Here is a 24,224-nt window from a genome sequence, read left to right on the forward strand (position 1 = left end):
CATCATTAAGGTAAAAAGTATAAAGTACAAAAGTAAAGTAAAAAGGAATGTATTAAAAAATATTAAAATGTAATTAAGAAAAAAGATAGAGGGGCTGTAAAACACGAAAAACAAATAAGAGTGGACAGAGCTACTGCCACTGGCTTCCGCGTCACGGCGCCATCTTGGGGGGAGAAAAACATTTGGACAACGTCGGCGGGCCGAATTAAAAAGCCTAGCGGGCCGGATGTGGCCCGCGAGCCGTAGTTTGCCCAATGCTTGATTAAATTGTTAAAACACTAAGAAGTGTATCCTCTTCATGGGTTGGAATGAAAACCATAAAGTACTATTCTTGCAACAACAAAATTAGATTAGTTTTTGGGCACTTTTATGGGTCTATTTTACTCAAACCTGAGTGGAATATATTGAATTCAGTAAATTTATTGGGTCCCCTTTACAGTTTAACACTTAAAGCTAGTTAGGGGAAAAAAACTAATCAATTAAAGCAAGTGTGATATGTTAATGTATTTTTGAGGTGATCCTAAATAGTCTTCATTTCCTAAATAAAATCAAAACAGAAGGATTTCCATGGAGCTGTTGATGCTCTCACAGCTGCAGTGATGTTATGCAGACAGTCAAGGTCGATGTTGCCCAAAATATTTAGCCAGAGCTCATTCTTTGCACATCATAAAGCATCACCAAAGGAGTTGTTTTCTACACTATGTTGCTGTTCAAGACTTGATTTACTGTCGTTTAGTTTTTAAGCCCTTAAATACGTATCTTTGGAGGCCAGGTTGTGAAGAGGAGGAAGTCCTCCCTGCTTCCAAGGATGCTCGTTGGGAGGTCTGCTGCACCTTCTTAACTCATTGGGAAGAATTTTAGGCTACTGCAGATGACATTTGAGCCTGCAAAGATGGATACGACAACAAACTATTATATCACTTGTCAATTAATTATATACAATGTTTGAGATGAGTTGACCAATTATCTACATTCATTACTGTGATATTTTTTTATATTTTAGCTGTGCATTGGAGGTAAAAAAAAACTGTTGATAATGAAATTATATACTAAATGTATTTTTAACCAAGATAAAAAATGTTTAAAAATATCTCATTTGGATTCATCACAAGGATCTCAGGTTTCAAAGACTAGATAAATTACTTACCTCTTTATTCCTGTTTAAAAAAAAAAAAGAGAACATATTTTCATGTTTAAAATGTTAATGCATTAGGACAAAACTTGGACCCCTTTTTAAATTTAAATAAATGTAAAACATTATAAAAGTGGACATGTTTTTATTTTAAATTATTTTTAAAATTCAAGCCAAAATAACAGTTCATAATTGAATTGAATCAATCTATTTTTTGATTAAATTTTAAAAATATAAATACAAATAATGGAAATAAACTTAAGAGCCGAGGATTTCAATAAATGACTCTTAACAATGAAAGGACAATTAATTTTCAATTCTATGGATTCATTATCAGCTACTGTTTAAAAAACTGCATGTCCAACGTCGTAAATGGCAGCCAATTAATTAAAATACTACTCTTTGTTCCTAAAATTCCACTGTGTACACATAAAACAAAACAAAAATCCTCTTACCTTACACTTTAAATATTCAGGCTTAGGCAACAAGTCAAACCAACAGAATTCTTGCACTAGCAACAACAACAAAAAAATAGAGTGGCAGCAAAATTCAAATATCATATGAAACATTTTATTACTATTTATAAATTGCAAAGGAGGAGGGGGGGCGAACACAAATATTCCATTTGTCATGATTACATCCTAGGCTAGAGAGCACCAACACCACACTGTAGTAACCAACACGACTCAACGAGCAGCCGAGTTTTGCCATTTAGTGCGCCCCCTCAAAACGGTCAACACGTAACGGCGTTGGAGCCCGACATGCTGGAAAAAAGTTGTCGCCGTACATTGACTTGGCAGGATGGATGTGCGAGTGACAACTAAGCCCAAATGGCCCTTTTTTTTGGTTTCCCTCAAGAAAGATTGTCTATAAATAGAGAGGGATGTCATTGTTGCCACTGTGCATGTGGAGGAAAACGTAAAAAATAAAAAGCCCCTGAGTTAAGACCTTCGGTAGGCTTGAGAATTTACAGCAGGGGTGCCCAAACTAGTCCTTAAAGGCCGAAAGGAATGCAGGTTGATTTTTCCAACTCATACAGAACACACAGACCCCCGGTATAATAAACCAAGTGACCAAAGCAGTACCTGACTTAACTTAAGTCAGGACAATTGTAAGCAATGTTCCCTCTAAGCTGTGTAAGTACACAATTGGGCACTAATCTCGTCTTCTCTGCGCAGCAGCAATCATATGTCGTGCAGTAAATAAAATCCACTTTTTTTTTTACCCCTTTCCCAATGATGGTGCCGTTTACGCGGCAGCCAGTGGCAGTAGCTCTATCCACTCTTGTTTTTGTGTTTCATAGCATGTTTTACATGAAAAATTAGAGGGAACATTGACATGCACCTGCTTATGGCAGGTGTGATACTAGTGTGCCCATAACGAGCAATGATGATGTCACTCACAATGGTACTTAGTGCGCTCAGGGAGGTTGTCTTTCGGCCCAGACCAACGAAAAATTATAGGGAACATTGCTTGTAAGACAAGATTGGTGAAAATGTGTTTACTGGATCAGTTGGAATAAAAACCTGCAGTACTGCAGCTCTTTTTGTAACAATTCCGACAACCCTGCTTTACAGCCATCAATGGCAAGTTGGCTTTCTACCAAAGTGGAACTTCATCCTGCCATTTTCAACCCTAAAAGGTACAACTCAATGTCTATCCACTGTCAATCAACTTGAATAGAAATTCACAGTCCTACGTGTACTATGATACCACCAAAGCCACAATATTGAATTCGATACAAAAAAAAAACAAACTAACCTCACCATATCCACCCCTGAAGCTGAAATAAAAATCCAGTTCTCACTCGCACATCCTCCAAAAAAGCTGCCCCATGCTGAGAGTGGCATGTTTTTTTCTTTGAACGATTCGCTAAAAAACTTCCTGGTTTTACGTGAAGGAGAGCACCGAGCAGTTTTTGTCTGACTAGCAGTTCTACGAACAGGACAGGAAGGAGGAATCCGTAAGACAAAGTTGAACCAGAGATATGACGAAAAAAACGTCAATGATTTGTTTTAAAAAGCATAAAAAAGATTTTGCAGTGCTGGCTACAAACAAGATTACTGCAGGGTGGGGAACATCGGATTAGGGATTTCATACACGTAAATAATCTAGTGGGCTTTTGGGTGAAATATCAAGTTGAACCCAAAAAATGTTGTTATTTTCAATTTTACTACAAATGGTGAACTTCCATTTCTCAGTCACAATTGGGATTAAAACAGTGCTTTTGCCGATCATATTTTGACGTAATGACATCATGATTCCGAATATTAATGCTTCAAAAAAGGATGTGACCAGGTGGCAAGATTAAAATAGTTGCAACAAAAGCATAGGTGGAAAATAATGCTTGATTGGAACACCTGTTGTGAATTTTTCTATTTCCAGCTCCATTATTGAACAATTCAATGAAACAGAAAACAGCAATTTTGCACCATTTTGAAAAGAAAAGTTATTTTAGTTCCTTTTTTGGGCTCAATTTTGAAATATAAGAAACTACATGCCCAATTTTGAATTTTAGGAAACTGTGTGCCCAATGATAAACAGCCAATGACTATTAGAAGAGACAATTAAAAGATCTAAATATAGGTAGTTTACATAATCATAACCATTGAAAAAAAGATCTTTTAAAACACCACACTTTCCCCAAAAAAGTTTTGGCTGGTTTATATTCAGGCACAACTTTTGTTTTGTTCAAAAAAAGAAAACAGTCCTTTAAAATGTCGTCAAATAACTTGATAAGCTTGCAAAACTAATACATTCAACCAACTATTAATGAATAATGTCATCTTAAAACTTCAACCAAAAGCCTCATACATTTTCCATTTTTTTAGGGGGAGGGTCTTTAGAGTATATAAATAGATATATATTTTTTAAATGTTTATTTCACATCAGTTTCACTGAATATATCTTTGTTCATAAAATGTTACTATGGGCCATCAAATGTTCCCCACCGCTACAGTCATGATTAAATTCTATTTAAACAAGAGTCCCAAACACTCCCAAAGAAGTGTTTTTTTTTACATCAGTGCGGCTCTTGCAAATATATACCTACAAAATCCACGGAAAGGGTGCCTGCCTGTGACATTAAATTTGTTTAAAACAAAAAGCACCATTTGTTTGTTTGTTTTTCCTGCAGAGTTGTAAAATAACAACATCAACAACAACAACTAAAAAAAGACTCCACCACGCACATTAGCATGTCGTAGTTTTGTTTGATAAGGTCATGTGGTGGCTAAAGACTGAAAAGCGGGGGAGTCACAATGCAGCACCAATAAATTGTTTTTTTTCCTCATATATATTTAGACATATACAATTACATATTAAATATAGCTTTGCATTGGTGCTTTGTACAAAAACAGTGTTGCCTTTCACTGTAAGTCTGTTTTTTGAAAGTGTTGTACACCCCAATACAATATTAACTAGAAGAAATCAAAAAGGCCAAAAAAAACAGGGTGAATTTACCAAAAAAACAAAAAATAATTAAAAAAATCCCTGTTTTTAGCTTGTCGTGTCACTTTTTTTTTTTATATTTGTCCACTAGGAGAATAAATAAAGTCAGGCACGGTCCAAATTTAGCACCATTGTTTTCTGACAGAGCGTCAAATACTATATTGCATTGTACAACACGTTTTTGAATCAAAAAAAAAGAAAAGAAAAAGGCAAAAAGGGGGCGGGACATAAATATATAAATCTCACAACTGTACAGTCAGGAGAATGAATTATATTCACAGTACAAACACAAACAACACAAAAAAAAATGTGAGAAGTAGTCCAGTAGTTTGCTGTGGCAAAAAGGTCAACAATTTTCCCAGTGTGTGTGTGTGTGTGTGTTTTTTTTTTATGTATTTTAGAGTCGTCAAACCCTGGCATTCACTTGAGGCGCTCAAAAGTTCAAATAAATATACAAAGCTTAGCTTAAGAAGTTAAAAAATTGTCCTGCTTTGATAAGGTTTCAAAGTAGTGCCACTTGGAAAAACGTTAATAACAATAATAATAAAAAACGGACACATGCAGCATCAGTTTTTTGTTGTTTCCTGCCGTTATTATTATTATGATTGTTATTACCGACCTGGATTTTAGCTTGACTTAACAACAGTGACAAAAAGAGAATGAAAAGAGCACCAGTTCATAGCAGAATATTAAATCACGTTCAGTTTAACGGTTTTAAAACGAAGCGAAAAAAACGACAGATTTGGAAGTAAACGTGTTTTATGACATATGTCAGGAACCTCTATTGGTGGATGTAAAGTCTGAGATTATTGAGGAGTAAAGGGAAAAATGGAATTGCTTGGATCCAGTTAGCGAGAAAACTCTGAAAGCAGTAAAAAAAAAAGTTTTTTTTTAACTTTTAAGTTTTTTTTTTAAAGTTTTGAGTCAGAAAATGAGTCCTACTAGTACCAAACCATTCTGCTACAAACAACTGTATGTTGTTATCCAGTGTTAACTTAATCAAAAAAAATGAATTTCCTCATCTTAGTTCATAGTTCAGATGTAAGAAAAATGAAAAAAAAAAAACACTATTGTGATTACCATTTGAGCAGAAATCAATGAACAGATTGAAGAAAAATTCTCTGAGAGAAGAAAGTCGTGTGCTTGTTGCATTAATTCCCGGAGTGGCAAATTCATATATCAAATAAGTAAGTAAATGTAAATGACATCCAAACACAAGCGGTTCCTTTGAATTCTGCTCATGGCCATCACAACAATGCATGTGTGTGTGTGTATGCGTGCGTGCTTGCTTGTGTTTGTGTGTTTATATCAATACAGAAGCCGGTCTTGGAGGCGGTCCGGTAGTATAGATGTATTAAAGCACCAGTGAGTGAGGAGCAGAGTGCCTTGGATGGATCCACACCTGGACATTTGCATAGTTTTGTTTTTTTATGTTGAGGTAGTTTTCAGCAGTTACCTAAAAGACAAAAAAAAATTACAATCAGAAGACTTGACAACATCAAACACACCAGTAAAAATGCCTCTTTAGCACTGCAACTTTCTATATAAGTACTGAAACTTAATGAATACTAGTAACATCAGAAAAATCAAATTCTGTCTTCAACAGGGGTGCACCTCAATGGTAATTTGTAACTCTTTAAACTTGAATGAAACGGTCAAATTAGTGGAATCATAAGTCAAGGTTTTTGTTCAGAGATGTGCCATGACAGTTTTGGGATATAAAATATGTATCTTGGCGGCATGTTTGGGAAGAAGTTGGTCTATTTGTACTGTGATTGGAATAATTTTGGATCTTTATGTGATTCCTGCTGATAATATTTTAATGAGAATGACAATTAGTAATATAGGTGACTATAAAAATTTCAATTGTCCTTTGAGATTTGTTCAATGCAAAGTGTGCCACAGCTCAGAAAAGGTTGGGAAACACTGTTCTATCCTTATGTATGTAAATATAGGAATAAATGGGCTTTTTATGATTTTGAAAATGACTCCTCCCAAAGAGGCTTGTTTTCCATTCTACTTTTCTGAAATGAGAAGAAACGAATATGGGGTACAAAGACCAAAAGATTCTTTCAAATGCCCAAACTGACTTTCATTCCAAAAAACTAAAGACTCTTACCTTGTTCAATACGAACACTGAACTTCCTACGAGCCTCTCTCTCTCTCTTATCCACCCTCCCCCAACCCAAAATCCTATTTTGGTCGGGAGCCAGGCATCGGTGCGGTGGCGGCGGTGTAGGTGCCATGCATGCCCTGAGTTCTTCGCATGCTCCCTCCACCACCTGAGCCGCAGGCAGGAGGCGGAGCCAAGCGGGGGGAGTAGTGCACCGCGTACGGCCGAGAGGTGGAGGAGACGGACAAAGGGGAGGAAGAGCGGGGAGGGAGACCGGCGGGGGAGGAGACACTCAGGACGTGGGAGGAATGGACCCTCTGGGGATGGGAGAGGCGGGACGAGAGGGGCGGGACGACGGGGGTGTCGGCCGAAGCCGAGGAGGCGGTTGGGGCGGCGGCGGCGTGCAAGGGGGCCGGGGGAGGGAGAGAGAGCGTGGGAGGGGAGGGGCTGTGCAGCACCGACTGTGTGCGGCTGTGCTGGGCCTGTGACAAGGAGGGGGGCACGGGCGAGGGCGCGGAAGCCAGGCGCGTGGAGGCGGCTTGGGAGAGACCCAGCAGAGAACCCAGGCCTCCGGATGTGGGCGGCGAGGCCCCAAACTGATGGGAGGACACGGAGGGAGCCGCGTGGTGAAAGGTACCTGCGAATCAAATAGCAGAAACGGAGGGGAGTAGGGAAGGGGGTGGGTCAAGACAGCAAGGGAAGCAGAGACAAGAGAGCGGGGCGGGGAGGGGGGGCAGAGAGAAGCCGGAGCTGAGCCAGAGAGCGCCAAGCGGGTTTTGATACAAGTGCACAAAAAAAGCTAAACAGAGTCAAATCACTGTGCGATTTTAGAACAAAAAAAAATCGCTTTCAAGGGGAAAATTTAGGAAACATGACATGATTAAAGTATTGTATTATTACATTTGAAAGTGTCTAGTATTTATATTTGTTTGCATAGGGGTCAATTTAACGTAATGAAAGCTTTTGGGATCTATACCTTTAAAACATGGATTTCACAAGGTGCCTCCAAACTAAAAAAACTAAACAGCACACCATTACTATGTAAATAGGTGCAATTATTAATATATGACTGGCCGTAAACGGTCCTGTCTATTTGAACGAAGCACGTCTGATACATTTGAATAGAAAACCTGAACCATGGAGATTTTTGTTGTACGTCTCCTTTGAAAGCACACCAATTTTCAAATTTCCATGCAAGTGAAATGACTCTGACAAACATAACACCCAGAGAAAATGGAAGAAAAAAAATCTCTTTTACTCATAATCCCATTTTCTGAGGGTGTTTGCAACCACAGCCAAGCAGCCGCCAATCAAAGCCAGGCAGCACAGCAAGCAACTTACCTCATTGTTGTCGAGCCTGCTCTAAAACCTAACCCTCACTCAGACAGCTCGACAATACCGATAGAAACAAAAAAACAAAAAATCCTCAACATTTATCAACTCACCTCCTGCTGCCCCCCCTGCAAGCCCAGCACTAGAGAATCCGCCCAGGCCAGAGTGTCCGTTGACCATCCGAGCGCCATTGCTCGTGCCGGAGCTTCCTGTCTGGGCTCCGAACAACGTCTGTAAGACCGAAGTCCCTCCCAGTGGGAACTGAGAGCCCAGGTACTGACCCACCGAGGATCCCGTTGGTACTGTGACGGGGCTGACGCCGACTTTTCCGCTCAGTATACCCGCTCCGCCACTGGCGGCTGCGGCGGCTATGAAGAGGTTCTGACTGGAATGGCTACTGCTTGGCTTTAACTCCCAGTCCCGAGGGGCTTTCTGTTTCTGTAAAACTTGGCGGGGGTCTGAACCACTGCCCGTTTGACATCCTGATACATGACCACCACGGTTGCCAGATTCCTGGCTAAGGAAAGGGTTGGGATTGGGGTAACTAGATAGCTCCGCCTCGCTCCCTTTCCTAGGCTGCTGATGGTGTTTGTAATCGATGTCCGAGTTTCCCATTCCGAATGAAGAGCCCCCTTGTCTCAGTTCCGAGTTAGGTTGCTTTGGGTCAGAAATAGGGGAAAAGGTGGACTTCCATTTGCTTGTGGAGGACAATGATGATGACGAGGAGGCCTCACTGCCTGTGCTGTTACCACTGCTGCTGCTGGACTTTCTGCCTAGAACAAAAAATAATGAAATGAGATGAGAAGATTTGAAAAATGGTGGTAAAAGATCATTCAATTTAAATTTTACTGTTTAAAATGTTGTGCCTTTGGTGCCATGGGGGGAAAAAAAACAAAACTTTCTGTGGTCCACCGAGTACGAACAATGCAGATTTTTGAGTCGATTTTGGAAAAAGAAAAAGTCATGGGTATGATATTAAATATTATATTACCACAAATGGTTTATATTTTGAAATAAATTTAAAAATATACCTCTTTCACTATCGCAAACTCTACCAGATCCATCTCTGCTGTCGAAGGATATTGTAGCAATCTTTCGTTCAACTCTACAAAGAAAAGAAGCGGAAAAAAATTACATTTAAGTGGTGATGGTCTCAATTTAGCTCGGTTATATTAAAAGGAAAACTTGCTTTAATTGAGGGATTGGACCACGGGTGGGAAAACTATTACACAAAGGAGTGTGGGAGTGGGTTTTCATTCTAGCCCATCAAGAGGACATGTTTTCAACAATCTGGTGTCCTACAAGTGCAATCAGGTTTTGGCAGAAATCTGATTTGTTAGACTGTCTGTGCAGAATCAGTTGGATCAAAAACCTGCACCCACAGCAGCCCGAGAGGAGCAGTTTGGTTGGACCATGTAGAACGCATGTGGCGGCCCGGGGGCCAAATCTGGCCCGCCGCATCATTTTGTGTGGCCCGGAAAAGTTAATAAATGAGTGCCGACTTTTTGTTTTAGGATCAAATTAAAATGTAGAGCTTAGATGTATATTAAATGTCCTGATTTCCCCCTTTTTAAATCAATAATTGTATTTTTTTATCAATTTTTCAGTTTTTAGTTCAAAAAACATTTAGTAAAATCAAAAAATATATTTAAAAAAAAAGAAGCTAAAATAAACATTGTTTTCGATCTATAAAAACTGAATATTCAGGGCTTTTAATCCAGTTCTTTAAATCCATTCATGAGAAAAAATATATAAATATATAAAATAATTCACTGACTCAACCAGTTGGAACTAAATTACCGTGAGCTGGTGCTGTCAGCCGGGTATCCCGAGTCTTCATCATCCGTGCTGGGAGCAGAGGAATATCGACCAGTGCCGTTGACCTCCATGGGGCGCTCCCTCTTCAGTACCGGAGGCTGCTCCGGGGTCGGCGCCCCGGGGCTGTGGCTCGATTGCTCGGGCGAGGAAATGGCGGCGATCTCCAGTGGCTGGTTGATGTTGCTTACCTGTTAATGACAGATATTAGCTCACCTCTTAATTCCAGGGTCAAATAGGATTCTCACCATGGATGTGATATTCAGAGGCGATCCGGAGGTGTGGTTGTTAACATTGATTCCGGGGAAGGACCTCCTCTTTGGGGAGCCGCTGGCTGCCAAGACCCCCGTCGAGCCTCGCTTCCGCCTCCCTCGCTTGCGGCCTTCTTGAGTAGCGATGGCGTGCGCGGGGATCGACGACGATGATGATAGGTGAGCGTGCTGCGTGCCGCCGGGTGGCTGGTGGTTGTGGTTTCCGTGGTTACTGTGGTATCCTTGCTTGTTTGAGCCACCGGCGTGGTGGTGGTGATGATGCTGGTGGAGGCGCGATCCTCCGGTCAAACCGCCTCCGCTGCCTGACGATGAGGAAGAAGACGAGGAGGACGAAGAGGAGAAGAAAATTCTCCTCCGCAGTTCATTGTCCTGGGGCTCGGCGTCCGATTCGGCCTCCTGACGTTCTTGGCTATCGTCTGGAAGAATCCTCGGAGGTCCGTCTGCATAATGAAGAACCCCTCCGGTGCCGAGCGGGGGGCTGTGGATGGGACCGCCGCCTCTGCTCATGGGTCCCGCCAGAGGCGTGTTTGTGTGGAAAGGCGATGAAGAAGCACCATTTAGTTCCTCGGAGTGGGGACCTCCATTCATGAGCCCTGAGCTAGATGAATAACCTATGGTGAAAAAGAAAAAAGGTATTAAAGCATAACAAGTCTTCTTGTTCTATACAGGGCAAGAGGTCAGTTCATTATTTTCTGGAGTAACTTGTCTTTTTGCCGCATCTCTTTCGTGTATAACAGATATCTACGAGTACTGGGCGGAGCATTGCGTTTTTTCAGTGTTTTTTTTTCTGTCACTCAGCGCGAATCACGGAACACTCGCTAATACGAGGAGTATATATTAATTCTCGTTGGCAAATGGTCGTGCGCTATCCTATTGCGAGGACATTTGTGTGCATCATTTTTTAAATATTATTTTTGGTGTTTTTTCAGAGGGTTGGAACGAATTACTTTGTTTTTAGTTCATTTCAATTGGAAAACTTCGTTCGAGTTACAAAAATATCGACATAGGAGCTCAGTCCCGAAACGTATTAAGCTCATATCTCGAGGTACTGTACAGTGATTATGTATTAGAAGGCAACAAATTTGTCCTACCATTGATTTGATTGGCCTGAGACACCGGGCTGGGAGTACTTCTCTGAAATGAGACAAAAAAGAGCATATTATGACACCAAATGAAGTGCAAGACATTTTTCACAGCACCGGAAATACTGACCAGCCTCTCAACCCGACTGGGTAGCACCACGCTGGCCAGTGGAATGCTGACTGGAAGTTTGCTAGGGTGAACAGTGCTCAGTGGAATACTTATTGGAAGGCTTGTGATACTGCTATCTGCCTGAACAGATGGACTTTTTTCCTTTCCAGCCTGGAAATAAAACGGTCGGTTTAAAAAGCAGAAGAATACAAACAAGGGAATAATCAATTACCCTCTCATTGTTCTTCTGCGTATTCTGTCCATCTAAAGCATTAGGAGATGGGCTGCTCTGCTTGATTCCACCAGCGGAGTTAAGGCCACCCATTTCCCCTCTGAAATGTAAATAAGTTGATAATTTGAAACAAATCACCATACTTTTTGGGAGATTTCAGCATCTACACACCTGTGAGTGGGAAGCGTGGGGCCTCTTAAGTGGCTAGCGGACGTGGGTTCCTGGTTGAGATGTCTGCGCAAGGCAATTTTGGCCGGGGAGAAACGTGTGTAGTCGGGAAGAGCGTGGGAGACGTGCTGCCTCTGCCGAGCCTCCGGCATAGACGCCGCCATGTCGTGCTCGGGAGAAATTGGCATATAGCGAGAAAGAAGCTCCGTCTTGGCGTTCCCGCGATCGAAAGAGGGCGAGCCGGTGCCGTTAAGGGAGCAGTCCGGACTAATGCCGTTGAGGGATGGGACCGAGGCCAGGCTGAACCTGGGGGTGTCCACGTCGGCCGAGGAACGGAATTCTGGGTTCTTTCTGTAAGGAGATCCCTCATGTGGGCTGTAGGACTTGAGCTGAAGAAGCTCTTGCTGTCGTTGACTTTTCTCCAGCTCCACAATGCTTATCTAGAAACAGCAGAGAGAGCCGTTATATTACTCAACAGACCCCAAATTCACCACAATAATCTTCACGTTAACACCACTAAAACAAATTTGCCACCTATTGCCATCTATGATAGTCAATGGCAGTTCAAAGTGGCAATTTTTGGTAAATATGAGTACTTAATACCTTACCTGCAACTCCAAGCAGTGCCTCTCCTTCTCTGAGATCTGTTTACGCAGTGCCATCTTCTCTTTGAGGAGACTCTCCAGACACAAATTGCCCCAATCTAACTTCAGCTCTTCACATCGAGACTTTAGCTGAAATGCAAACGGCATTAAAATTTTCATCATTAAAAAAAAAAAGGGGACTTCCATTTTTTTCTGGATCGACTAAATTGCCTTATAAACCAGTGCTAGTAGTCCAAGATTAAAAAACAATAATAATAATTTTAAAAAATGATATGCTCCAGCACAATTTTCGTAACCTTTACATTATCAGATGGCATTTTCCCTCTATAGTTTTTAACACAACTTTCTACTATAGCGTAGGAATCAACTATGAATGACATTAGGACATGCAATATAAATGCAAATGATAAACTGGCAACTCACCAGCAGCACACTTTGATCTCTTAGTAAAGCCATGTCTCTTTCAAGCTGTTTGGTCTGCTCTTTCAGCTGATGGTTGTGGGCCGATATCTCCTTCTTGGCCTGCAGCAGGTCCTCTACAGTGAGAGCTTTCACTCCCAGCTAGCCCACACACACAAGGAAGCACAATATCACTTTTCAATGCGGCAGACAAGTGCGTCCTTGATGACAACACTGTGATGCATGCATTATGTGGCTTTGTCTCATGTAATTGGTGAAAAGATACGACACAATCCTCAAATAACCCTGCATTTGTTGCCATTTAATGGCACTAAATGGCCCATTCATTTCAACTGGGAAAGGCTGGCAGGGAAATAATCGCTATGTCTAACATCCTCAAAGAAGCTGAGATCTAACTAATCATTGATTGCCAGTCCTCCCAGTTTAAATGATTTGGAACTGTATCACCATCAACAACCCACGAGTTGTAAACGGCGGAAAAATTTAAAAAGGACAAACAACAGCGGGTATAAATGACCTTCATGTGAAAGATGGATGCTCGAGCAAATGTGCATTTTGCATTGTTTCCAGCATATTTTTTGTACTATTATGTTGATTTGTTTTCAACGTATTAAACAAGATATTTTCTGATCGGGTTAGAATAATATAAGTATTGTCTTTTCCCTTAGAGTTCAAATGTTTGGTTGATGGTGACATTTTGGTATGAGGAACAAAAGTTTTAAATTTTACTTGTTCCCATTAAAAATGTATCAGCCTAAATAATTGTATGTCATAAATCAGATTGCATTAGACTTTGAGGGATAAGAATGAAAGCACATCAAACCAAATCAGCATAAAAAGTTAACATCACTCACCTCATCCAGTTTTGTCTGGAAGAGACCTTTGATTTTGTCTTTGTGAGACTGACAAGTAGCATGAAGCTGTTCTGCCTGCATGGTCAAATCTCGGTGTTTTTGCTGAAGACAAAAAAAAAGCCACAAAAAATCTCATGATAGATCTAGTAACTGCAAAAATAATATATTCTCATTCATTACCTTCTCCTGCTCTAAAAGCTGCTGTATATTTGAATGATACTGAGGCGTCTTCATGTAGGCCATAAACTGGAGGTATTGAACTTTGAGGTTATCTGTGAAAAAATGAGAGTCAACGGTGAAGGAAAGAAGTTACAGATAATCCTCGTCTGGATTTCCACTTTTCATTGGCTGACCTAGCATTTGCTGCAAACCGGGAGGGGTGGGGCTCAGCAGCAGTTGATTGGCTGGATAGTGCTGAACTTTAGGAGGTAGTTGGTAAAAGGGACTCCGCGGTTGCAGGTATGCATCTGTTAGTTGCACAAAAGTCATATGTAATACATTTCCTTTCAGTATTAAGATGAGATATTTGTTGTGTTTATTCCACTAACCCTGAGGTGGCGCTGCAGAAAGAGTCTTGGCATGCAGCAAATCCAAAGCACTCTGGTTCTTCTTTTTGTCGACAGTTTGCGGCGCCTTCTTGGGTCGACCCCTCTTTTTGTTGTTCAGTTTGCGACCCTTGGCCAAGAGTTTAGCTTGACGGGGCTTGGCAGAGGGCTTGACCACGGTCACTAATGGGGGACGCTCTTCCTCCCCACAGGAGTCCTGCTATCATCCGCAAATTATGTCATCGTTAGATAAAATACATCCCAGATCCTTAACAACCGGGACATTTGGACTAGAGCAGGGGTGGGCAAACTTTTGTGGCTGGGGGCCATATTGACTTTAAAAATTTGATAGATGGGCCGGGTCAGCACAAGATACGATACATATAAAAAAGTGCATCCGTTAACAGTACATATAAAACAAACAGAAAAAAAGGACTAAAGTATTAACATACTCATCTCTCATCATTAAAGTATAAAGTAAAGTAAAAAGGAATGTTTTAACAAATATTAAAATGTAATTTAAAAAAGCCCGCGGGCCGTAGTTTTCCCATTTCCGGACTCGACTTATACTTTACCTTGATTTGTTCCTTAGGTTTAGTGGGTGTGGTGCTATTGCTTTTGCTGTCCTTTGTATCTTTCTGCTGACGTCGCCGAGCTGCCTCTTGCTCTTCCTGAATTGAGATATTATAAAAGCAGGATAGTAAAATTCCAGTCATTGCAGCTGCACATTTAATCACGCATAGGATGAGTTCCGGACTTACCCTGAGTTTAGGATTTTTGAGACTAGCAAAGTAGTTTTCAAGCTGGAACACAGATATGGTCATTTTAAAAGAAAACCGAGGCCTTATTGACACAAAGATATGTAGAAAACCACACAGTGATGTTTCATTGCAAAGTTATGTTTTGTGAGAATTAACAGATATTTTTAAACGTGCTTTATAAAATAAATGTCACTGGATCCATCTAATTGATCTGGTCAATGCAGTATACCAACAATTTTCCAATTCAGTTTTTATATTTTCTTAAATCCATATCATGGAATTATCTGACAAGTAAGACAATAAAGGACATTAAAGCCATTTGAGGTTTTAAAGAAACACAGTTTTACTTACTATGGTGCGGTCTATGGTGTGCAGATAATAAGAAACTGGCTTTCCAGTCCAGGACACGGAGCCCCTCAATGGTGAGAGCTCCACCACACGCATTATTGTGCCTATATCTGCAGGGAGACAAAGACAAATGTCAAGGCTATACAACTCACTGGGTAGTTGGGAGGGGAAGAAAAAAAAAGGAAAAAAAAACATGGCACTTACCACTCAAGTTTCTGCTATTTATTCGAAAGTTCGACGGTGCAAATGGTTTGGAGGATACAATTTTTCCACCTGAAACATACAATGATGAAATGTGATGAATTCAAATTCTAGAATCAGAAGTTAAGCACAGTAATTTGGTTATGTACTGATAAAGGTGACTTCACTGTGTTTTAGTGATTTAAACAACAATACTCTAAATATCCAAGTGTTATAATTTTTTATTTATATATTATATATATATTTATATATGTTATAATCTAGAAAAAAAAATAACCATACTAACCTTCCTTCATGTTAGCAAAACGTTCCTTCAGCTGGTGATCTACTTCTGGTCCAAATGCGAAATTATTCACAAAAATAATACTGCAAGGTAGAAAGACACAGAATGAAACCTCAGTTAAAAAAATGTCAGAAAACTTAGTGACTGCTGTATTTCTAACTGTTGTCAATGACAACCTTGTGTTAGCGATCCTGTCTTTCCATTCTTCAGAGAGAAAATCTCCTCTTTCCAACTAGAAAGCAACGAAGAAAAAAAATTGACTACTTTTACAGCCCCAAAAAAAGATGTCATTCAAAAATATGTGCATTACTTACCGTGTACTCTCCATGTTTTTTCCCATACCATTTCATCCACTTTTTAAACTCTTTGTCCATGGACTGCAAGAAATAAAGAGATATTAATCCATAAAGTAGAAAGAGAATCAGAAATGGACACATTTTTCCATTTTTACTGGCTATTTCAGATCTTTTTTGTCACTTGTTTTAATGAAGTTGTCATGTTAAGTCAAATTTTTATTTTTATTTTTTACCTCTGCATAGGTTGCTGGAATGTCTGCCTTCTCCACGCCATAGTAGTGTTTACAGTTAGTCGCTGCTGCAACTTGCAGCACGACCTGCCCCACGCCTACACAGAAAAACATTTGACTGAGTACATAGTACAAATAAATTGAAGTATTACGCTATCCATCTAGCCTACCGCTGCCAAGATCCACAAAAGTATCATCTTCCATCACTTCCATCTCGTCAATGATCTGGGCCACCAGGTCGAAGGAGGTCTCGCCGTATACCTCGGGCGAGAAGGGCTCATAGTTGTTCAGCTTCTCCGGGTCGGTCACCGAGTGGTTGTACACTTGCTGGAGGATGTGACGTAGCAACCCGTTGGAAGGCCGCTTGTTCAGCTTCATGGGCTGGGTGGTCCCTTTCCACTGAAGCAAGACAGTCAGATTCAGTGTATTGTTATATTGGCATTAGGTCTTGGATCAATTTGTATTGATTTATATTAACTTCATTCAGTACTCACCAGTTGGTGAATGCTGTCAATGGCCCTGTTGTATTTGTCACACAGTCTCTGCATACTCTCAAAACTGTTGCAATTAAAAGCATAAAAAAATGACAAGTTATGGACTAAATATTTGAGTTCAAATGATGATATCCTATGTCCTTAAAAAGGGATTTAAAAAAATACAAAAGGGAAAATAATGTTAGAAATTTTTTTTAAGTATTGCATATCTGCGATAAAAGTATTTTTTCATGTCCAACCTGCCTATAAAATGACAATTTGTGGAATGTGTCCAACAAACTGCGCAAAAAAAACCCGTAACCTTTTTATTCATGGCAGAAGTACAGGTTTGATTTGAAAAGTTTTCCAAAAATACTGGCTAGAGTAGATTTCGGTCCTTTTTAAATGAATGAGTTAGCCTTGTTTAACTTTCTAGAAAAAAAATAGTCAATGCATATTTTTTTTCAAGAACTTTGAAGCCAAAATGTCCTCCAATTCTGGAATGAACCATAAAACCTTACAATGATGTTCACTAAAACTCACTTCATCACGCCTATGCGTCTTTCTGCTCACCTTTTGGTGTCGTAGTCGATAAGCACATAATTTTCCATTGCCAGCTTGAGGTCTGGAATCTCCTCGCACACCCACCTGTGAACCACACGACACAAACAATTACGCACCTGACAGTCACACAGTCATAAAAAAATAAAATAAACGATGAGTAAGAGTGCAGAGGCGACACTTACCGAATGGTCTCGATGATTTCATGGGCAGCATCATGATGTTTATCCTGGAAGGAGTAAGAAGTGACAATTGTTATAACGTCACTACAAATCGAAACACCAGCTACCGGGAAGAAAAAAATTACACTATGAAGTGTAACCACTTGAGAAATACGCTTGAATTGGATTACACATGCGTACACTGACTGAGACGAGTATCTGCCCTCGGGTAATTACACATAAGCAGCATGAGCCAATATGAAGGAAGTTACTTGATGATTACAAAGGGCATGTTTGCTTTTTCTCAGTCATAACATATGCATTGAAGTGCTGTCAAAAGACCTGTGGGATTTGTCACACTGCCTACTTTTAACATGGTTACAATTAAAATCACAGTGGATAAGTCAAATCATATTTAGGTTTTACCAGAATTATATTGAGGGGGTCAACTATTGAGGAATGAAGGCTTCATTGCCCAAAATTGACAGTAATGCGAAGCATGCCAGTTACCATTTTTCTTTTTAAATCACTTTTTACATAAGAGTTTTGAGACAAAGCAAAAGTGATATTTCAAACATTTAGCGGAAGTGTGATATCGACTTCCACATGCTTCCACAGAAGGCTGGTTTTCAAAATAGCTTTTAATTCAAGGGAAGGCTCAACCCATGAAATTCTATTTAAAAATGCACGCCTATAATTATTTTATTATATTATTTTATATTGTTTTTTTTTATTATTATTTTATATTGTTTTTTAATTATTATTTTATATTGTTTTTTTTATTATTATTTTATATTATTTTATATTGTTTTTTATTATTATTTTATATTATTTGATATTTATTTATATATGTATTTATTTGTGTATTTATTAACTTATTTATTACCTATTTATTGATGTCAAAAATGTCTTTTCCTGTGTCTGTTGTCTGTATTCTCATCCTCCTGCTACTGTGAATAAAGTTATCAAATCTAATCTAATCTAATAGGCTGCCTTGAAGGTGAAATAATGCCACTGCATCCATAGTAAAGTTGAATATATTTTTCATACATGACCATTATATCTTACCCACAATTAAACACAGTTTTACTTCATGGAATAAAAGACAACAAATCCTTTATACACTATATTTGTACAGTTTGGCTGTGGTGGTGACAGATCAAATCCAGATTTCAAAATGCTTACCAATTTCTCCTAAAGTTCAATTTATAAGTTTTCCACAAAACTTTAACCAGCTCACCCACTCATTTAAAACATTCTGCATGAGAAAGTGTGTGGGAGTTGGACTTTGACAAAGCGTCATCACCTTAAACAAAACTATCCCCCGAGGGGCTTGATGAGCATCATGACTGCAGTTTGCCAGATCCATAATGGCGCTCAAGTTGCACTAAAGTGCAAGCAGCACAAGAATTTAGCCTGAAATGACCCACTGACCCACTTTCCCGACTCGCAACGCGTCCAAGGAAGTTCCTCTGGTGGAGGAAACGCAGAAAGGAAACTAAGTGAGTTAGCGGCATAGAAGAAGAAAAGAAAGTCAAAGGAAGGCGTGGCGAAGGAGTGTAAAAGACGGTCAGGCGATGGCAAAGAAGAGAAAAACCTGTTTTTGTCAGCTGTTCTGTGGCTTGGGCAAACAGCTCGCAGGCTGTGTCTTGCCACTCAGATTCTGCAAACCCGCCAACACTTCACAAGCTACCCGCGCAAATTCAAATATACGCAGAAAAAGGCTATTCTTCTTATGCTATTAAATATACAACCTCTATATCTTGCAAATAAGCCCCTAATACTACAGCACTATACTTGGCAGGGATGGAAAATCCATATAGAATTTGCGGTATGCCACATGGGTGAAGGAAGTCACATGACCGCACAGAAATGAACACGGCAACACGGGCAGAAAGCTGTGGCTAAAAATAAACTGGGGAAAGGCAGACACTCTCTCATGCACTGTACATTGTGAACACACATGTACAAATCAAAGGGTGTGTGTCAGCCTGCCAATAGTATTTATTACTATACATATTTACAGTCTGATTTCATTTTCTGGCTACCATAAAGTAATGTCTTATCTGCCATCAACTGATAATGTCTATCCTGTCCTGAAATGTCCTTTTGTGCGGTCTTTGTGTGTTTGACCTAAATCACGGGTGTCCAAACCGGTCCTCAAGGGCATGGAGGAGGATACATTTTCATCAATCTGGTGTAATCAGTTGATTGTTGTCAGGAGCTGCTGTTTTAAGAAGAAACCATATTGGTTTTTGACATCTATTGCCTTAAATGTTTCTGCTGTTTTGTCCTTGTTTGACTGTTGATTATCAGATTTAGGAAAATGACTATGATTTAAATCCTGCAAACAATTTTGACGATGTGATTGAAATTTCTGTATTGTCTGTCCTTGAAGAAGGCTGTCTCGAATCAGCCAATATTTAAATATGTCCTTGTGTTGGGAATTAAATTTTGTGGAGTAAAGAGTGCTATTTTACTCTCATTTTATCTGTGAAATAAACGTGAACTTTGGACAATATCCACCTTTTCTCTCATCCTAATAGCACTAGTCTTCCTGTCAAAATGCCAACTTATTTCTACACAGATTCGTGAAAGTGACTGCAAAAAATAGACATCAAGACAAAAAAATTATACATAAATCGCACTAGTACATAAATTGCATTTACAACAATAGTAAAATGAATAGCAGGCTAAATAGGCATCTGCAAAATCAGATATTTCAGATAACTACAGTCTAAAAAAAAAATATGAATTTTGTCATTTTGACTAGTGCAGGCATTCAAAGTACTTGACGATCACGAGTACTGTAATACAACACAATAGTCTTCTTGTGAGTGTAAAAAAAAATGCTTTCAACACTGCACTCATGCAAAAAGGGTGTGTGTGATGTAATTATCTGCTATAAAGTAGAATCAATTGCACCGAGTCAGCTATAAGGGATGACTTTTGGAATTGAAGTGCTACTTCCATCCTGTACTCTTGACCATATGGACATGGGAGGGGAAAGGAAGTCTCGCCCCTTTGATAACAGTTGGGGGTGTGTTTCATAAACGCACCAACTAGTTTGTAATGCTTCAATGACAGGACAAACGAACTACCGTATCACAAATTCCTGGCATGCTTGTTCTGGTGTATGTAGGCTTGTGGATTGTGACAAAAGGAAGAGGGCGAGGCAGTGCAGGCGGTTGTGGCAGGAGATATAAGTGGAGTAAGGAGTAGGGAGGGTCACGTTTACACCCATGGGTAGCCTGGAGTGGCTGATAGTGAGTGACGACTACATTGCTGTACTATAACAGCGTAGGCTGACAGGAAACATACAGAGAAGAACCCCACCCCCTTGCGTAGTCTGAGAATTTCTCGTTTCTATTTTACTCTCTTCTTACTGTCTGACCACAATCACTAAAGAATAGAAACATGGTTCAGTTCAGACGTCTCATGAAGACCAAAACAAAACCGCTTCCGCTCAGACTGTAATGTTGACTAGTCCTTGTCAGTATTGCATGTCCCGAAATAAAGTAGTATTATGGGCTTCAATGACAATATGTAAAAATGCAACATATTAAAGAATACAATTCATATATTTAATGCAGGATAACAGTTTCTACAACTATGGTTAACAATTAGATGTCCCCAATCAGAATGTATCGGAAATCGGGCCAAATTCAGCATTAAAAATAATGTAATTGACCATAAAATAAATCAAAATTATTTTTGTCCCTATACATTCCCTGTAAATTATATGCTGTCCAGTCTAAAGTACTGTGTCTTGTCTACTACTACGTCCTGTCGGGATAATCTGTGGATTGCTAAATACCTAAACAGGATAAGACTTAGAGTAAACCTATATTTGTATGTGTGTCATATCCAAGCATCAAATGGGAATTGGATGCTTGAACCCAATGTGTAAATCCAGCCTTAAGGACAAAAACAGCCTTTCCACTGAGGCTATGCGCTATAAGGCGAGTGTTAAGTGCAAACAGATGTTCAGTTTAAGATGGGAAAATCAAAACGTACAGTATATGCGTGCATATACTGCTCCAATGCAGTCGTTTACTTCAGTGTAATACAATACACAGAAAAAAACTTAATTTTTAGAGGCACAATGGCAATGTTTAAAATCCACTCCTACTCACAATCTGACATAAAATTGTTGCACTTGTAGGACCAGAAGATAAGTTTCAGAAACATAGCCCAATTTAAGATTTAACAGATGACGATCGACACCCAGTCCATTTTGACTAGCAGCCAAAGATCGCTGCCAATCCTCCCAGCCAAAATGAATTGGGCGTTGATTGCTTTCAAAGCGAAGAGTAAAAAATGGAAAATATATTTTTAAAAGGTAATGCAAATAAAATACAGTGCCCTCTTTTCATTGTGAAAGATATATCTTGCAATAATAAACATACAATGTCATATTGCAAAAACATTGCTTAAACACCTGCATTCTCCATTTATATATAAATATATATACTTTAGCAGTAACAAAGTACTTGGGATTGAATTATCACTTTGCATTGAAACAATTACAACCGTTTAGAATCAGTTACTATTTCTTTTTTTATTAATGGTTCCTGAATCAGAACATAGACAGTGAACCTAGATATGAATTGAATGTTATATTTTTCCGTGCAAAATCCACATGCATTAAGAAAACACACATCTTATTAAAAATTGTATACTAATAACACATCGGATCCCCGATCAAGAATCATAGTAGTAATCGACGTGGCAACATTGCGAGGTGAGGTAAGGTGACACATGGTGTGCCTGGCTGCTAGTTGTCACACCGGGGGTGCCCTCACCGCACGAGCGTGCCCGAGCTCGGAAGTGGCTCGTACCGGGGGCTAGCTAACAAAGCCAAATACACTACACACATGCACCATCGAAATTAGAGAGATCGGTCAAGAAACACACTCACATAAACTGGCAATGGCCAAGGGTAGCCAGCGGCTTCTGCTCCAACCGGCGATTTGAGCCTGAGCTCCAGCTTTTCTCCCATTCTCCCCTTGACGGCGTCTTGGGCTTGCGGCTAGCGAGCGAGGCTAGCTAGTAGACTCCTCTCCGCGAGCTACAACGTGAACATGTTGATGTGCATGGAAATGTCTTTTGAGGGCTGGGGGTGAAGAAAGCAATCCCCAAAAGACGTCAGACGTGGAACGATCTCAAGATGACGCTTGGATCGGTCCGGGTTGTCAATAAAAATACTATCCCTACGACCACTGGCAATAACACCGCGTCTGTGTGGCCGCCATCTTGCCCGGCATTGAAAAACTATGGCAGGAGGCCACAGAGAGGAGAGCATCACGTCATCGAAAAGGAGGAGTTTTAAGGTGGTGAACTGGCGGGTTTTCTTTTCATTATTATTATTATTTTTTTTTTTTACCTTAACAAGCTTTATAAAAACTTCTCTAATTTTCACTGATTCCAAATCACAATGAAAAAAAAAATCAAATAAATTTACGAATTTTCGTGTCAGAACGTTCCTTGGCGACAAGATTGACGTGATCACGTGTGTGTGTTGACACGTCACAAAGCACAGCTGGATTGGATTCTTAACCACAAGCATCATTCATAATAAAAGCAAGTGACATATTTTGCAAGAATTTTAACCCAGGACGTAATTCTTTTGTTGCATGACAGTATTGCAAAAAAAATACACCCAGTAAACTATGTTGGTGAAGATAATATATATGTAAATATTATATATAAATATCTAAATATTACATAAATAAATATGTAAATATTATATATAGTCATGCATCCTTGTTTCTAAAATATCATCTATCTCTATTTCATGTTTCTCAAACCAGTCACAACTTGACAAATTACAAAATGACCCTCTTGCTACTGTGACAATGAAACTTTCCAAATACGGGATGAATAAATTTGTATAATCTAATTAGAACCCATAGATATCTTCAAATTGGGCACTTTGTAGTTGAGACAGCTAGTTAAAGCTAACCAATGTGTGCCTAATGGAACCCAGAGAAGGTGGAGGAAAGCTTCCTTAGGAGTATAAACATGTCAGTAGTATTATACTGTATTGCCTCTGTAAGTGCAGGACACATCCATGGCGGCGTGCCCAAGCGAACCCACTGACCGCATCCCTCCTCCCACCCGCAAACGGCACTGCATGAGGCCAGCTTTGGGATGCAGGCCAGTAGCAGCACAACACGAGGCCTAGGCCAAGTGGAGCAACAGTGGCCACGTGGAATTCTGGATTCATTCCTTCAGCCAAGTGTCAGATTACTTTTGAGTGTCTTGTAGGCTTTGGTGCAAGGCCAAGGGATCCTCACTTGGTCATGTGATAAATTACAGGGATTTTGGAAAGACAAGTCTGGACTTTGTGAAGAAAAAAAATGCAGCTTTTTTTGCTCTTATACACGTGGAACCGATGCACCATGAAGAGGTGTATTTGTTGTGCCAGGGGAAGCCATGTAAAGTAGAAAAAAAAGTTTTGGCTTGAAGTTGCTTTTCTTGTACAAAAACAACTCTGAGCCAAAATTGAGGAAAGGTGTGCTGCCACCCAGAGGTTGACATGCTTCATAACAAATATAAAAATGGGGATTTGGATTAGAACAAAAAAAACAAGCATATTATGGGATGGACATCATGTTAAATGGTGGTTGCAACGAGAAAAATCAACAATTTTCCTATGAATGTCATAAATTATAAGTGGTCTTACATTAGCTTGTTATAACTGTATATAAGATAGATATAAAACAGAATTATCCCTGTTTTTATGCATTATTCCAAAAATTAAGGTACTTATGCCTTT

General features: G+C 39.7%; 1 protein-coding gene across 1 annotated transcript; it reads right to left on the minus strand.

Moving 5' to 3' along the window:
- Positions 1-1,680: 1,680 nt before the first annotated feature.
- dot1l (DOT1-like histone H3K79 methyltransferase) lies at positions 1,681-22,799 on the minus strand. Its single transcript, XM_077717890.1, has 29 exons — positions 22,365-22,799; positions 17,468-17,511; positions 17,295-17,369; positions 16,743-16,806; positions 16,419-16,647; positions 16,252-16,346; positions 16,037-16,099; positions 15,899-15,954; positions 15,726-15,805; positions 15,443-15,511; positions 15,242-15,348; positions 14,891-14,932; positions 14,705-14,800; positions 14,133-14,349; positions 13,938-14,051; positions 13,765-13,856; positions 13,585-13,686; positions 12,734-12,871; positions 12,314-12,439; positions 11,709-12,145; positions 11,538-11,637; positions 11,327-11,476; positions 11,206-11,248; positions 10,091-10,725; positions 9,828-10,033; positions 9,059-9,132; positions 8,141-8,800; positions 6,702-7,332; positions 1,681-6,038 (listed from the first exon to the last, which is right to left on the minus strand). Exons 1-28 carry the CDS (start codon positions 22,443-22,445, stop codon positions 6,776-6,778), a joined length of 4,752 nt encoding a protein of 1,583 aa, XP_077574016.1. The 5' UTR covers positions 22,446-22,799; the 3' UTR covers positions 1,681-6,038; positions 6,702-6,775.
- Between the last annotated feature and the right edge of the window lie 1,425 nt (positions 22,800-24,224).

This window comes from Stigmatopora nigra, chromosome 5 (assembly GCF_051989575.1).
Source record: "Stigmatopora nigra isolate UIUO_SnigA chromosome 5, RoL_Snig_1.1, whole genome shotgun sequence".
NCBI classification, from domain to species: Eukaryota; Metazoa; Chordata; class Actinopteri; order Syngnathiformes; family Syngnathidae; genus Stigmatopora; species Stigmatopora nigra.

Bases quoted from the DNA above. Each gene is read 5' to 3' on its own strand.
- dot1l (XM_077717890.1), bottom strand. From the start codon at position 22,445: ATGGGAGAAAAGCTGGAGCTCAGGCTCAAATCGCCGGTTGGAGCAGAA. The intron at 14,350-14,704 runs GTAAAGTATAAG...TGCGGATGATAG, and splicing joins AACCTAAGGAACAAATCAAG to CAGGACTCCTGTGGGGAGGA. The intron at 7,333-8,140 runs GTGAGTTGATAA...TTTGATTCGCAG, and splicing joins TGCAGGGGGGGCAGCAGGAG to GTACCTTTCACCACGCGGCT.